At 37.2% G+C, this 17,124-nt stretch overlaps 1 protein-coding gene across 1 annotated transcript; it reads right to left on the bottom strand.

Moving 5' to 3' along the window:
* Nucleotides 1–343: 343 nt before the first annotated feature.
* Nucleotides 344–3,270, bottom strand: LOC137934428 (peptide methionine sulfoxide reductase A1-like). Its single transcript, XM_068778752.1, has 2 exons — nt 2,696–3,270; nt 344–755 (listed from the first exon to the last, which is right to left on the bottom strand). Exons 1-2 carry the CDS (start codon nt 3,206–3,208, stop codon nt 504–506), a joined length of 765 nt encoding a protein of 254 aa, XP_068634853.1. The 5' UTR covers nt 3,209–3,270; the 3' UTR covers nt 344–503.
* Between the last annotated feature and the right edge of the window lie 13,854 nt (nt 3,271–17,124).

The following is a 17,124-nucleotide window of genomic DNA, read 5'->3' as shown; positions in this document are numbered from 1 at the left end:
TCCCAAATGGCTACTCTTACAGCCAGACAAGATTGATTTATCCAACAAATGACCTACCTTGAGAGGGTATAATAAAGGATAATTATAATCCCTTTAGTTATCAGATAAGATTCTATTAGATTTATCCCATGTCGTATTTATTTTGATTCAGTTAATATCATATCTTAAAGACGCTCACGCTCTCGTTAATATACCTTTCTGGTTCACCTTAAACAAATACGCCCATGCTAAGCAATTGTGGATCAGATAATTACGTGTTGGAATTTGGTGACGCATCTATCACAGCCACAGGGCTTGGAGGCATGGAAAATTTTTGAACATGAACAAGAGTTCACTCATGAAATGAATACACGTTAAAGAGAGAAACCCACTTATATCAAACCATGCCCCTATTTGTTCATTACAATACATATACAAGCTGCATTATTATGCAAGAAGAGAGGATTGAACAGAGACCTTCCACCACTGAACCGTGGAATAGTTTGCTCAAATGATTCATAATTTTAGCCATAGCATCGAATGGGATCGTTGCATCCTTTCTCAGTAGATTGTTTGGAACCAAATCGACCCCCTTTTGCAAGGTACTGCTGGTGATACTCTTCGGCCCTGTAGAACTTCTTTGCTGGTAGAATCTCTGTCACAATCTTTCTGTTCAAGACCTTCTGTTGCTTCTCCATGGACTCCCTTGCAGCTTTTTCCTGCTCTGGCGTGTAATAGTATATTCCAGATCGGTACTGTGTCCCCACATCATTCCCCTGCAAGTCCACAGCTTAGATTTGAAGGCACTTCTTGGAAAAATCATGTCTCCAGCCATGTAACAACTTGCTCAACTCAGTGAAGCCTAAAAATGTCTGAATAAAAAAGCTGCAGGTTTCTTAACTGTGGAGACATTTCACATATTTCTCCCATCAACTTCCATCTTCTACATAAGTGTACACTCCACTCATACAAATGTTAAAAAGAAAAAGGAAAAAAACTGGTACTTTTAACTAAACAAAAGTAACACTGACATGGAACATTGAATCATATTGTAAAAACATGATAAGCCAGCCCTAGTTGATCCTCCCCTTGGAATTTTAGGAGGTCCACATGCATAGTTAACACCACCAATTTGACAATTTAAGAAGATCCATTAGTTCTTAAAAAAAATGCCAACTTATATTTATTAAAAAAATGGAAGAAAAGAATACACAAAAGAGGGATTCCCACACTGCCATTTTTAAGATATATCGAGTTTATATTTCTTCTTGTCACGCTCCACCAGCATTGGATTCATGTATGCGTCAATTTTTAACCATACATCAGATGTTCAATATTTATGATGTAAACCTTCTTCACCCCAAGATGCTTGAAGAGATTTAACCAAAAAGAAGAAAAAGAACAGAAAGAAAAAAAATAAAATGCATGAACATTTTCTCAAGGAAATTGACTTCTTAACTTTAAAAAAAGAGTCTCCTTCCTCATCAATTCAGGTTCTTGATCCATCACCATCCAACAAGTAACTCAAAGGAAAAACAGTATAGGAGAATGGGAACTGATGCCTCTGAGACTAATAAGCAACTTCATAACTGAACAAAATATCCTATATAGAAGCATCAAGGGAGCCTGTCAACATGACTGATCAAGCTAGGTAGAAATGTCCATATCCTACCTGACAGATAATTGTAACAACTGATAACTTCTTAGCTTGACCAATCATATATGTATGAACATATAAGTAACTAGGTACTTCTAAGAGCATATTTAGTCCAGCTAAACAGCTATTCAGTTATGATGTTATCTACTTCATGAGTTCCGTGTTATTTGCTTTAACTACATTAGTGGCGGTTGGTCAAAAAGTTTTGGAAGATTTATTCTGCTTGGTCAGTTCCAAGCTACCTAACCCTGCCTTTAGACACTGAGGTGGAAAGTAGCTTCCTTGATTCTCAAAGTTCTCAAAAAAAAGAAAAAAAGAAAAAAAGATCTTGACCTCCAGTACTGATATTTGCTTCCTCCCAACATAACAGTGGAAATCATGGGTCTAAAAACACTGGTCATGGCATTACCAAGTAAACAAGAAGAAGAAAGCATGGTTAAAAATATAGATAGGGGAGTCGATATCAATCTACCCTTTCATTGATCCAATTATAAACGAATATAAAATTAAAAACTTTATTCATATAAAATGCAGTTAAGTTTACCAAATTACCGCTATATTGTTTATTAAATGAAAGGAAAATGTGTAGTATCTATCAGATGACGAGACTACAGAGGTTATGAAGAGTGTACATCAGTAGCTTTGCACACAATTTCCATTTAAACACCAAGCATTCATACTTTGATTTAAAATTTTATACTTGAATTACAAGTTTTACACTGCATACTATCATATTGCGTTATCAAAAAAGTATACACTGCAGTAGCAAGCTTCACATTGTGTTGCATGATGACACTACTATGCTTTCGTATCAATTCATACACATAATACCTGCCTTTCCAAAATTTCATACTTCAGACTATACATTTGTCATATTACAAGGTGGCAAACCATGACGTTTGTTTTTTGGCAAGGCCAAGACAATTCAGACGGTAGGGTCAAAGGGAGAAACCGGTAGAAGACTCAAAGAATTGCGAGCAAGATGTATCATGCTGAAGTACTATTCTATCCCATAAAATTACTATCACTACAGAATTTAATCCCATGGAAGTAAACTACCTGACGATTTAGCGTCGTAGGGTCGTGCCGAGCCCAAAATACATCCAACAGGGTTTCGTAACTGCACTCCTTAGGATCGTATTGAACTCTAATAACCTCCGAGTGGTCCGTGGTACCTGTGCAAACATCGTTGTAAGTCGGATTATGTATAAGGCCCTGAGAATATCCGACTTCCGTCTTGGTGACGCCGGGAACTCTCTGGAACGCAAGTTCGACACCCCAAAAGCAGCCTGCGCCAAACTGCGCGAACTCCTGGGCGGGGGCGGGGATGTCGTCATCGGGCCCCTGGGCAATCGAAGAAGCCGAAGAAGAATCCAAGGTGGCAGCGGTCCGGTTTCCAAACCCTAATTTTCCGAGCCAGCTCATGGGGCGGAGGAGGTGGGAGGGGATTCGGGAATTAAACGGGAGGGTGGAGGAATTTACAGGAACTTTGCGGAGTGGGAGGAGAGAGAATCGAGAAGAAGCGAGGAGAGGAGTCGTGAGAGACGCGGGAGCTGCCAAGTGAAGGAGCATCGTTCGTTTAAGCGTGGGGAAGGTAGCGAGAGAGGGAGTGCGGATGAGGAGGTGGTTGGTGGTTGGTGCCTGGTGGCATATAATAGTAATTAATTAATTATTAGTTTATTTATGGCGTGGCTGAAGGGATATCAACCATATCTATTTATGTTGCCTAACTCTTCCAAATTCCAAATTCCTAACTAACCGGATTGATCAAATGAAGTAAGGCTCAATCAGATAGATGGTAACACTTTGCCATCATTGTTGCATAAAAAATAACCCATAGGGAGGTGAGACTTTTTTCAATCCAAATTGAATTTTCATTAAGAGGAAACATCACAAATACGAAGTTCTCTTAAGGAGTTTAAGAAGATACAATCATCCAAAATGAGACAATTTAAAAGGAAAATGCTCCATCTTTCCAATTTCGAGTACTATCGCAAGCAAAGTTTGCTTCATAGTGTCTGTGATGGGTGTGGAATATTATGAATCTTGGAGACATTTTTCAGAGTAGATTAACCATCCGGCTTTAAGTTGTGAACAACTAATAAAAATAATTGTATTTATGTGTTTCTTTACCAACTTAGGTAAGAATTTGAAACTCATTCTAGAGTAAATAAATCACAGTTCAATATGTAGCCTGTGATCATAGAAAATCCTTGTGTCCCTTGAACATAGTTGAATACGACAACAAGGTAAAAAATAAATAAAGATAAAAAAGAGGAGAAGGAATTGCTAAAATGTTACAATTGGGTAGCAAAGAAGAAAGTCACATATTAATTCCAATCTTTAGAGAAATTAACTAAAGTGAAGTCCCTCCCCTACATGAAATAAAAGTTGTGAAAAAGGAACTTTTATAGGTTCGCAAAAATCTAGTGTAGTGAAGGACACATCAATTGATGCATACGACAATAGTGGATGCCATTGCTAATGTCTTTGGGTACTCAACAAGAAGATTTGAACTAAGATAAGTAAAACAAATTTGGATACCTAAGGATAACCTAAAGTTGATTTCCGATGAATGAACTATAGGATCAATTTGGGTACTCAAAGTCACTTGTTTCTACATGAAGAGAGCAAGTTTCTTACCCAAGTTATAATAAACTAATTTTATATCACTTTGTAGGACACATACTTCGATTCAAGAGAGCAATGATTTGATAAGCATTAACTAATAAGGAGAGAACCTAGATAACACTCCTAGTAGATCATTGGAATTAGCCTATGGTAGGTGAATTGACTTGGAGGTTCCCAAATCCAAATAACTGAAGAAAAAAATTCATGAACCAAGTTGATAAATTCTTGGTAAAATCACTAACAACTAGGAAGCAACAAAAACTCTCCTGGTCTCGGTAATTGAATAAGACGTGTTGATTTCTAGGGACAATACATAAACACAAGAGATCTCAAGGGAAGGAGAGAAGAGAGAAATTCTAGCTCTTGGGAGAGAGGAGATAAATAAACCAAGAGAAAGAAGGAAGAGGAAAAGAGAGAGAGAGAGGTGTATGGACGAATTTGAGCCAAGAGGAAGATGATTAAATGTTCTACCCCATGCCTTGGAGCTATATTTATAGTTGTATGAAGGTGTTTACAATGACAACAATGCTCTTAGGGACACATGCTTCAAAAGGAAAAAGACATAATAGGACATACACCAGTTTGCATAATTATAATTTTATGCCATCTCTATAAAAGTTCTCCTTATTTACTAGTCATGTCACCCCTACACACGTGGGTGTCTCTTAATACTCCCCTCAAGCTAGTGTTTGTAACCTCACTTGCAAATAATCTTGGTCAAGAAACTTGTGTGTTCAAAAAAAAGTTTTTGATTGCCTTGCTTTGATTCATCTTTTTCTTGTTCATATCTTGCTTATCGTCTTCATCTTGTTCTCATCTTGTCTCCCCCTTAGATACCACAACATGTGGAATTCTTCATCGTTGGTTAACTCTTTCTTGTACTTCTTCTACTTCTCTCCTTCAAGTTGGGGATCTCTTTGTTCTTTACCAACAACTCAACTTGCATAATATAATGGTGAGAGAAGAAAAATCACTCCTAGCCATATGATAAAACTCCATATAATAGTCAAAAAGGTCATAGACTGAAACACACTTTGGTCAATTTCAATGGCATAAAAATAACCGAACTATAGGGCGCAAAAAAGAGACTACTCACTTTCTAAGGTTAGATCAAACACAAATCACCCCTTGGGTAATAAATAAAAGACTTGACTTAAACTGGATGTTGGACACACTCCTATATATTTTAGATACTGGGTCTATAGGCATTGCTTTGAAGTGATTTTAACAAACACAAATTGAAGGAAGTAAAAAAAAAGATAGCGGCTCTCATACTTCAAAAGGAAGGAGGCACACAATGCAGCTCTTCATACTTCCAAGTAAGAAGGAGACGCTTTTAGGCCAATAGATGTATAAAAAATGACCAGTTTTACTCAAGAGGGAGGTAAAAATAATAATTCCTCTATAAACATGATAATTGAGGAAACTCAAATAAAGTTCTCCAATAAGAAAGAGTTGACAAGGAACAACATAATATAAACTTTCTAAACATAGACTTCTCATATAAGGCAATTACTTTTAAACAACAACTTGACCAATTTGGAAACAAAGTATTCAAGAGATAAATTCTGGAATAAGGGAGATTTAGGACACTAATATCTAGACTATAATTCAAAAATTTTAGACTTTGTCAAAAAAGAAACTAAACTCATAACAGGAAAGACTTCTCTTAAGGAAACTAGGATGGAGTGAGATCAAACAAAAAAAAAATTTAGGAAGGAAAGATACTCAAGTTGGTAAAATCTTGACTAGATTTTGAAAACAAGTAGGAAACTTAACAAACATTAGCAACTCAAAAAGTGAAGCAAAAAGTTCGACTTAGATTCGGATTTTCGCATGCAATAGGATACCAAAGTAAAAAATAATACTTCAATTTCAGTCATATTTTCTCATTCACATCATCGGCTTAAATAGCCATTTTATAGAATATACATGGAAGAATTATGAGTGATTAACGGGATTACACAATCACCGGATTTACAGAATATTTACATGATTTCTCCTTAAGGGAAGAAATTTTAGAGTAAATCTTAACACTCCCCCTCAAGTTGGTGCATAGATATCACTCATGCCCAATTTGTCAAGACAATTGTTAAAAGCTCAGTAAGACACTGCCTTGGTTAGCACATCAGCATGTTGATCCTCATATCGAACACGAGGGACTTCAATGATTCTTGCTTCTAACTTTTCTATAATAAAGTGTCTATCAACATCAACTTGTTTAGTTCTATCATGCTGGACTGGGTTGTGAGCAATATCATATGCTGCATTACTGTCACAGTATAATTTCATAGGACTTGTCTGCTCAATATGTAGTTCTTGTATAAGATTTTTTTTCCATAATAATTCACATATTGCCTTGGCCATTCCCTTGTATTCGGCTTCAACTGACGATATAGCCACCACCTAAAAATGTAAAATATCTAGATGTAGGCCGTCTATCCTCTATTGACCCAGCCCAATCAGCATCAGTATAACCTTCAATTTTCAAGTCACCTCCCTTTTTAAATAAAATTCCTTTCCTTGGAAATGATTTCAAGTAGCGCAGGATACGGTTGACGACATTCATATGTTCTTCACTTGAAGAGTGCATAAATTGACTAACCACACTTAGTACATAAGCTAAGTCTGGTCTGGTATGTGCAAGATACATTAACCTCCCAAGTAGTCTCTGATAACATTCCTTGTTAGCAGGGACTTGATCTGAATGTGTTCCCAATTTCAAATTTTCTTCCATAGGAGTACTGACTGGACTACATGCTGTCATACCAGTTTCTTTCAATAAATCCAAAACATATTTTCGTTGAGATAAAAAAATTTCCTCCTTAGATCTTGACACTTCAATACCAAGAAAATATTTTAAGTAGCCAAGATCTTTTATTTCAAACTCTCTAGCAAGATGACTTTGCAATTCTTTCTTTTCTTCTAGATCATTCCCAGTTACTATCATATCATCAACATACACAATAAGAGCTGTGATGGCCTCCTTGTTATATTTTATGAAGAGAGTTTGATCTGAGTTACTTTTCTTATATCTGATAGATTTCATAAAATTTGTGAACCTTCCAAACCACGTCCTCGGGGACTGCTTCAAACCATATAGTGATTTTCTCAGTTTACATACTTGTTTGCTTCCTTTGTTTTGCATAATACATCCAGGAGGTAATTCCATATATACTTCTTATTGGAGATCTCTGTGCAAAAATGCATTTTTAACATCAAACTGATATAAGGGCCAATCAAGATTCACAGCAAGACATAGTAGAATTCGAACAATATTGGTTTTGGTCACTGGTGCGAATGTCTCCATATAATCGATCCCGTAGGTTTGAATATATCCTTTGGCGACAAGCCTTGCCTTTCAACCTTTCAATGGTGCCATCGACTTTATATTTAATGGTAAATACCCACCTACTTCTGACTGGTGTCTTTCCTACAGGTAGGTCAACCATTTCCCATGTTGAATTCTTTTGGAGGGATCTCATTTCTTCATTTATGGCTTTTTTCCACTTAGGATCTTTCAAGGCTTCCTACACACTATTAGGAATAAATATAGCAGATAATTGATTCACAAATACTTCATTTGCCTTTGACAATATATGATAAGACACAAAATTATGCATGGGATACTGAGATTTAGAGGTGAGAAGAGGTTAATAATTGACTCTAGGTTTTCCTCTAGTGGTTCGATGAGGTAGCACTCTTAGTTGAGTTTCGGAACTTTCTTGAGGCTCAAACATGGACTCGGACTTAGAAGGCAATTGATCCATTGGTACACTATGAAGGGGGGAAGATGTCGGCTAAGACTCTGGTTGCATCACTTCAATCTGGTCTTGTCTGTCTCCATCTTGTGAATCATGCTCATTTGTATCATTTTGATGTTCACTGCTGTAATCTGAATACTTAACACTTGTAGTATCCAAGATATCCAAATGATGATTAAGGGTCTGCAATTCAATCCTGTTCTCCCCCTGAATTGAAGATTCGGGAGTAGAATAATACATGTGATCTTCATGAAATACCACATCAAGAGTGACATAAAATTTGCGAGAGGGAGGATGATAATAACGATAACCATTCTGATGTTGTGCATAACCAACAAAGACACACTTGAGAGCTTGGGGTTCCAATTTATTTCTCAATGGCTTATGGAGATGAACAAAGGATACACACCCAAAAACTCTAGGTGGCAGATTCGGCACAATAGGTGAACTTATAGTTTCATGAAGTACACTCAAGGGAGTCTTAAATTGTAACACACTTGAGGGTATTCGGTTGATAAGATAAGTTGCAGTTGTGATGGCTTCACCCCAATAACTAGTCGACATATGAGCTTTAAATAAGGAAACACGAACAACCTCAAGAAGGTGTTGATTCTTTCGCTCTGCAACCCCATTTTGCTAAGGGGTATACAAACAAGTAGTTTGATGACTAATACCATGATCATCTAGATATTCTTTCAAACCTTGATTAACAAATTCTCCACCATTGTCACTACGGAGAGTATGTATTATAGAATGGTACTAAGTGGCTATCATTTTGTGAAATTGTTTGAACAGTAAACTAACTTCACTTTTTTATTTCATTAAGCCAATCCAAGTCATCCAGGTGTGATCATCAATAAATGACACAAACCACCGTTTATCACTCAGAGAGGCTATATTTGTTGGACCCTATACATCATAGTGGATAGTCATAAAGGGTGCTGGATTCCTATTTATGCTTATTTGAAATGGAACACGATGGCTTGTAGCCAATTCACATACCTCACACTTAAAATCTGAAACAGATAATCTAGCAAATAGTTTTGGAAACAGTTTCTTTAAATAACCAAAAGATGAGTGACCCAACCTTTTATGCCATAACCAAATCTCATTTTCTGCAGATTTATTCACGGAGAATGCTTGAGCTAACTGATGAGAACTCTCTGGTTTCAGATCAAGGTAATAGAGTTTCCCCCTTCTAGTACCATAACCAATTGTCTTCCGAGTTTGAATGTCCTTGAACACACAATGGTTAGGCCAAAAAATCACAATACAATGTAAAGTGCGAGTTATTTGAGCCGCTGATAATAAATTATGATTGAGGGTTGGAACAACTAATACAGAATCAAGACTCAGATTTTCAGTGAGGGTGATGGAACCTTCTCCAATAACGTGAGAGGGAGTACAATTTTTTGTAATTACGATATTTTTTTCAGATGGTCTCATATGATCAGTAGTACCATAATCAATTATCCATTTACTATTTCTACTAGGAGTGGAAGTATTAAAAACCTTACTGGATGTAGCAGAGGTGGAGGGTTCTGCTACTGCAGCGGAAACATGATTATTTGGTTTAGTGTTCCTTTTGCGAGGCGCTTTAGTAGGATCCCACCATTCTGGATACCCAATAAGTTCATAACATTTTGACTTTGTGTGCTCACTCTCACCACACTGAGTACAAATGCGCTCTGGTTTTGATTCCTTCGACATGATGTAAGAAGATCGGTAGACCGGTGATGATCACCCAAAAAATACTAGTCCGGTCCGCTTTCTGTTCACTGGGTTGACCTGGTTTGGGTCTTTGATTTTGGTCCGGTCAGAGAACTGGTCTGGTCCACTTTTTGAATAAATTTTGTCGATCCGGTCCGATCCGAAAATTGGTCTGGTTCGGTAATCCAATGGGTTGACCGGGGTTGGGTATCTGTTTTTGGTCCGGTCCGAAAAGAGGTCCGGGACTCTGTTTCCGGTCCGTTTCAAGAAGTTGTCGTGACCCGCTAGGAAAATAAAATGCGGGACTTAAGTTAACGGAAGCAATTTTTTTTTTTTTTTTGTACTTTCGTTTTCTTCGTCGACAATGCAGCGTCTTCTTCGTTGGCGACGTTCCGGCTGGCTGTATGCTTGAAGGCCGAGAGATGGCTCGGCTTAAGTCCTCGGCATTGTCCGGACGGTCCGCCAGAGTGGGGGCGACAACGGAGATAAATCGAGCTCAAGACGTTGGTGCGGCTCTTCGTCTTTTGCGTCGATGACGCTGGTGCCGATCGCTGGGAGGTGGTTTGGCAACGGTTCGTCAGCGGATTTCGGGAGTTCGGGTGGCAGCTGTTTTGTGTTACAACGATGGCCGAAGAGAAACACAAACAATGTCTTCTTCGTTCACAGAGCCGACCTGCTTTGATTTTTTTTTTCGACGACAGAGTGGCAACTCTGTTCTTCGGTTACGGGAGAGACTACGGGACAAAGCTTTCACTCTGTTCTCCGGCGACGAGAAAGAGAAGGATTTTTTTGCTCTAATACTAAGTCGATAATAATACTTCAATTTCAGTTATATTTTCTCATTCACATCATCAGCCTAAATAGCCGTTTTACAGAATATACATGGAAGAATTATAAGTGATTAACGGGATTATACAATCACCAGATTTATAGAATATTTACATGATTTCTCCTTAAGGGAAGAAATTTTAAAGTAAATCTTAACAGCCAACATGACCTTTGATTCTTCTAATGTAGGTATCCCTCTCTAGAACGATTGAATTAAGAAACAATTTATTCTAATGTAGGTATCCCTCTCTAGAACAATTTTATTAGAATAGAAAGTAGAATCACATAGCTTTCTTTTGAGGTTTATTTCTCAATATAAATCCTCTGTAATATTGGTACAAACCATTAAAAAAGTTGAGGCTTTTTGTTACTACACGAAACTTTTTTTGGCTTGACCTTTGTGGCTACAGATGTCAATTTCTCTTTCTAGAAAATTTTGATTTCAACTATTCTTTTTGGGTTGGAAACTAGACTCAAAGATATTTCCAATGGAATATAATTTTCTATTAGAAACATACGGTAAGAGAGTAAAACATCTAATGAAAACTAGAATGGGGAAAGAAAGACTTAAGAAAAAACTAGAAACTCCTCTTTTTTTCTTACAAGACATAAATACAAGAGATCTCAAGGGAAGGAGAGAATAAAAGAATTCTAGCTCTTGGGAGAGAGGAGAGAAGAAACCAAGGGAGAGAAAGAAGATAAAAAAAAAAAGAGGTGTATGGACGAATTTGAGCAAGGAAGATGATTGAATGTTCTACCCCATACCTTGAAGCTATATTTATACTTGTGTGAAGGTATTTACAATGACTACAATGCCATTAGGGTTACATATTTCAAAAGGAAAAAAATATAAGAGGGCATACACTAGCTTGTATAATTATAATTATATGTCATTTCTATGAAAGTTATCCTTATTTACTAGCCATACCACCCCTACACACGTGTGTATCTCTTAACAAAATGATTGACAAACTATAATATATAATTGTAACAGTCACTACTATCAACATACGAATCGTTTTGCTTCTCATGGACAAGCAGGGATTAACGAAAAAATATATTTAATACATCCTGCCGCAGATTGGTTCTATGACTGAATTCATTCAGTGCACGCGTTTCAGAGGCACAAGAGAACTGGGTCAATATCAGACATGAGTAGTGCAATTACACGTAGAATTGTAGGTTTCAAAGTGGACAGCAGTACCGAAAACTTGAAAAATGTAGGGGCAGGTACTTTTTATGTAGAAGAATCTTGTTCAAATGAGATGGGACACTTTCGTCCCTTCTTCCTTTCCAAGCATGGAAAAAGGAGAACAGAGCCAAAAGGAAAAAAGTGTTCTGAGATCTGCTTTCAGTGTCTGAACCTGTGGAGATGCATTATTTATTGCTTCTATGAATCTACAGAAGAGCAGAATTCTACCTAACATTGTGCATTACTGTTGCTACTTTGGAAATTGCAATAAGGCGAGCATTTAGAAATCCAATAATCTTAACCGCACAGACCAACTCATGCTTGCAGTGTCGCTTCTCAAAGAAACACACTTGAGATGACCAGTTTAACAATCTAGGAGACATCAACATGGGAGATAAAATAGTGTAGGGAGAATGGAAAACCAGGACTTAGATTGAAGTGAGAGAACTCTTAAGCATGTGCAAATGCTATAAAGCTGCTCCAACCATCATACAGATTCATGGAAGGAGCCTTGGTTGAAGGGCTAGAGCTGAACTCTATTGTCCACTTGTTTGACTTTTGTAACGACATCACTGTTAAGTTGTGGAGTTTAGTTATGATAAATTGATTGTTGTTTCATTAAAGACAGTTTAGAGATTTTACTCTTGTATTGTGGTTGCCCTAATTTTTCCTTTATTTTTGGGGGCACCACTATTAGGGTTTTTATTATCATCGAGAAGGATCTTGAGTTACGCCAGAGAGAGGTTAGAAAAAAAAACATGTAAATGTGTATGATTTCTCTCGTAAACTATTTCATCTTCATAGTGGATTACTGCAGCGGCAAAATATATGACGTAATCTTACCTTGAGGCGAACCTATATAAATCTTGTTGTTTTCATGCTTGTTTTTTTTTCTTCCGTGATTATTATTATTGCTCTAATTAGTTTGGAATTAGGGTGTCTACCGTCCACTTGTTTAACTTTTTTAATGACACCAGGATCTATAGTTTCACGTGAAGACTAGGAAAAGGGAGCTCAAACAAGCCACTTCAGGTACTGTTAGTGCGCAAGGAAAGTGACGGGAGAATTCATTCTCTTTGTGGAAAGTGCCTTTAAAACGATAGTGTGTAGAGAAAGTAACGATGAAAGCACCTTACCTAGAGAATCAAGATCACCCCATTCTCCATAAGAATGATGGAAAGTGAAATTCCATCATTCAACATAAGATTTCAGTTTCCATTGCTCACACCTCGTCAACCCTTCTCGTTCATCACTTTGCTTTATGCTGTTTCCATTGCTCACACCTCGTCAACCCCTCTCGTTCATCACTTTGCTTTATGTAGTTTCCATTGCTCACACCCTCGTCAACCCCTCTCGTTCATCACTTTGCTTTATGCTCCCCCCCCCCCCGCCCTCATCCTATACCCTCTCCCTCTTCTAAATTTCTATTTCCTCCAAAAGAGAGCCGAAATTTCTTTTATGTAAAATTTCAACTAATGTTGTTGGGCGGTGAATACCAATAGAGAATCATCAAAAACAAAATATTTGATATTATTTGCCGTCTGTAGTAATTTCTAATTACTTGCATTATCTTTAATTTGTGCACACTTAATTTTTCAATTGTAAAAATTCAATTCACCCCCTCGCCTTGAGAAGCCACCTGTGTTGACGATACGTTGACTCCCTTCTTGATTTTGAAGATAATGTTGATTTTTAGGACTCCATGGAATTAGGTCATGGATAAAAAGGAGAGGGAGACTTATTGGGAGAAAATAGGAGGAAGAAAAGAGGTTATTGCATTAGACAAGGTCCATCATTTTCATTGAGCTACAAAGTTGGAGGTTTGAATTTCTCAAGGAGAAGGTTCTCTCCAATTGAGAAAAAGGTGTAATTTTTTATCCTTTTTTTTGTATTTTGTGTTTTGAATGGTTCATCTAGAACCTATTTGAATCTAGATAGAAAGGCCATAGATAGAGCCAGAATCTAGCTAATATTTTGGGGAGTTTATTTGTAAAACCATGTATTTGAGCTATATGTGGTTTAAAGATGGCCGAAATATCTTTGATGGAAATTCTAGCTAATAGAGCTAGATTAGTGGAGTTTCCCAAACAATGGTTCTTAGGCGATAAGGGAACATCGATAACAAAATATCTTGAGTCATTTATTGTGGTGTGTGAATGCTTTAAATTTCATATTTGCATGATTTTACTTTCCATGACTTAAGAAATTTTTAACTTGTAATTCTCAATTCTCTGCCCTCTTGAGAAGCCACCTGGGCCAACAATTATATGGGTCATAGCTCGGTATTTTGCTTCAACACTTGACTAGGCTACAACTGACTATTTTTTACTCTTCCAAGCGACCAAATTTCCACCTACCACTGTGCAATACCTGAAAATGGATATTTTTCATCCATTGATCCTACCCATTTTACATTAGCAAATCCTTCTATGTTGATGTGTCCATGGTTTTTGTATAATAGCCCTTATCGAGGACTCTCTTTTAGGTATCTTAGAATTCTTTCAAGGCATGTCAATATGATATAAAGAGATGGTGCATGTATTGACTAATAATGCTTACTACAAAGAAGATATCTAGGAACAGATATGTCAACTTGTAGGGCTTCATGAAAATATTTAGGAACAGAGATGGAAGAAATAGCTGCAAGGAAGAAGTGATAACTTGGAGACAATTGGCAAGTAGAGAGAAAGTTGGATATAGAATGTGAAGTAGATGGTTGTTTAGGTACACATAAGCGAGGTTCTTTTCAGAGGGCAATGAGGTAAGTATCATATTGAGGACCAAATGGAATAGGACTGGGAGGAGGACTTACCTCAGACTTGACGACCTATGTGATGGAGGAGCCAGAGGAGGAGAAGTGTCTTCGGTATTTGGATGAAGTAATCGATCATCAAATGGTGCAAGAGGTCTTAGTGTTTCAAAGGGATGCAAACCTACAGAAGGTGAGTTTTTTCGAGAGTAGAATGGTTTATGTTAAAAAAAAAGTGACACATGTGGAGATAAATGTATGATGTAATCTCAGGTAATAACATACATCCCTTTTGAACTTTGGCATATATAAGGAAGATACATTTAAAAGCTCGTGCATCAAGTTAGGTTTGACTAGGATTAAAATTATGTACAAAACTAACACGCCCAAAAGTCATAAGAGGAAGTAGAAAGGACTTTGTGTGTGGTAGGAGTAGAGAGAGTGGATAAGATTTTTGTAAAATAGGAGAGGGCATTTTATTGATGAGATAACAAGTAGTGAGAACTTCATTCATATAAAATAAGAGGGCTCAAGCTACTTTTAAAAGATGTCTATTTTTTCTTTCACCTACACCATTTTGTTGTAGGCACATGAGGTTTGATGAGTAATGCCCTTTTATTGATGAAATGATTGAATTGAGTGAGAGAGGTACTCTTTGGCTTTACCAAATTGAAATATTTTTATTTGTTTCTAGAACCGAGTCTCTACCATGACATGGAATGAGGTGAAGATAGTTAAGTACTTCAAAGTGATCCTTCATTAAAAATAACTAAGTGGCACAAAAGTAATCATCAACAAATATAAAAAATATCAAGAATGAACTATATTTGATATATTAAGAGGTCTCTATGGATCATATTTATTAAAGAAAAGGGACTATCAAATGAGTAATTTGAATGAGAACAAAAAACACTTATATGATGTTTGTTTAATTGACAAAACTCACACGATAAATTTTTGAGTCAAAGTATACTTGGAACAAGTGTCTGTAAAATAGTAAAGATGGATGACCTTGTTTACTGTAAAATAGGTAAAAACCCACCAATATCCAACGGGCTTCTTTATGGATGGTAAAGTCACGTGATCTTAAGTGTAGTTGCAATGTATGGCTGACATCTCCCCCTCCATGGCTGTTTTCCATCTTGGATGTTGTAGGGCTTCATGAAAATCTTTAAGAACAGAGATGGAAGAATTAGCTGCAAGGAAGAAATGATAACTTGGAGACAATCGGTGAGTAGAGAGAAAGTTGGTTATAGAATGTGAAGTAGATGGTTGTGTAGGAACACATGAGTGAGGTTCTTTTTGGAGGGCAGTGAGATAAGTATCATATTGAGGACCAAATTGAACAGAAGGACTAGGAGGAGGACTTACCTCAAACCTAACAACCCAGGTGATGGAGGAGCCACAGGAGGAGAAGTGTGTTTTGTATTTGGATGAAGTAATTGATCATCAAATGGCACAAGAGGTCTTGGTGTTTCAAAGGGATGAAAACCTACATAAGGAGAATTTTTTTCGAGAGTACAATGGTTTATGTTAAAAAAAGTGACATAGGTGGAGATTAATCTCAGGTAATAATATATATCCCTTTTGAACTTTGGCATATACAAGGAAAATACATTTAAAAGCTCGTGCATCAAGTAAGGTTTGACTAGGATTAAAATTATGTACAAAACAAAAACACCCAAAAGTCATAAGAGGAAGTAGCAAAAACTTTGTCTGTGGTAGGAGTAGTGAGAGTGGATAAGAGTTTCGGGCGTTTACTCTAGCTAAGAGTTATGGGAAGCAAATTGATGATTATAAGGATGGTTGTGATGCAAGAAAGCAATTGAGAAAAGGTTTTGTAAAATTCTTAAGCACTAGATCATACATGGGATCACAAATGAAGAGTGATTTGTTAGTGTGTCAATGTCCACCTCTCACAAGTTACTGTTAATGTAATGTATTCTCTGACTCCCAATTATGAGGAGTGCCAATATCAATAGTGAGTAAATTAGTTAGCGGATCCGGCTTAGATGCTGATGAGGTCAAATTGTGACCGCAATGGTTATTTGTGAAGAAACTGTAAAATGAATAAGGAAGACAGGGGTCCAAGGGGGCTGGCCCCCTGGCGGCGGGGTCCAGGGATTGCATCACCCAAGTTAGAACTGGGGAAGCTTCATGAGGGTCAACTGGATTGCATGCAGCAGCCATTGCGTGAAGCAGCCATAGCATGCAGCAGCCATTGAGTGCTGCAATGCTTATAAATAGAGGAGTTCTTAAGTAGCATGAACTATCCAGAATCAGACCTCTTCCTTGTTACTCTGTTTTGTTTTAGTTTCTTATCCTGTATTTCTATTTAGTCCAAAAGCCATTGAAGCTCTTCTAAGAGTGTGTGGTGGGACAAAACCTTCTTGTATTTGTGATAGATTAGTGTTGGTTTTCTTCTTATTCTTGATTGTTGTTTAGACGTTCCTGGGTTAAGCGTACTCTGTTTTACAAGATGTTTGTGTCAATGAGATTCATTGTCCATAGGCTGGTTTTGATGTGTTGTTGTTGTGGAAAGGTTACAGGGGTAAAATTTCCAATTCTTTCAAATATTACAAGAGATGCTTTTGCACTTCCAATTACGAATGTT

The sequence above is a fragment of the Aristolochia californica genome, unplaced genomic scaffold (genome assembly GCF_029961685.1).
Source record: "Aristolochia californica isolate CCGP_79_NKW_82.1479 unplaced genomic scaffold, dmAriCali1.0.hap1 SCAF_6, whole genome shotgun sequence".
Lineage (NCBI taxonomy): Eukaryota > Viridiplantae > Streptophyta > Magnoliopsida > Piperales > Aristolochiaceae > Aristolochia > Aristolochia californica.
This window is presented reverse-complemented; position numbering and strand designations above follow the sequence as displayed.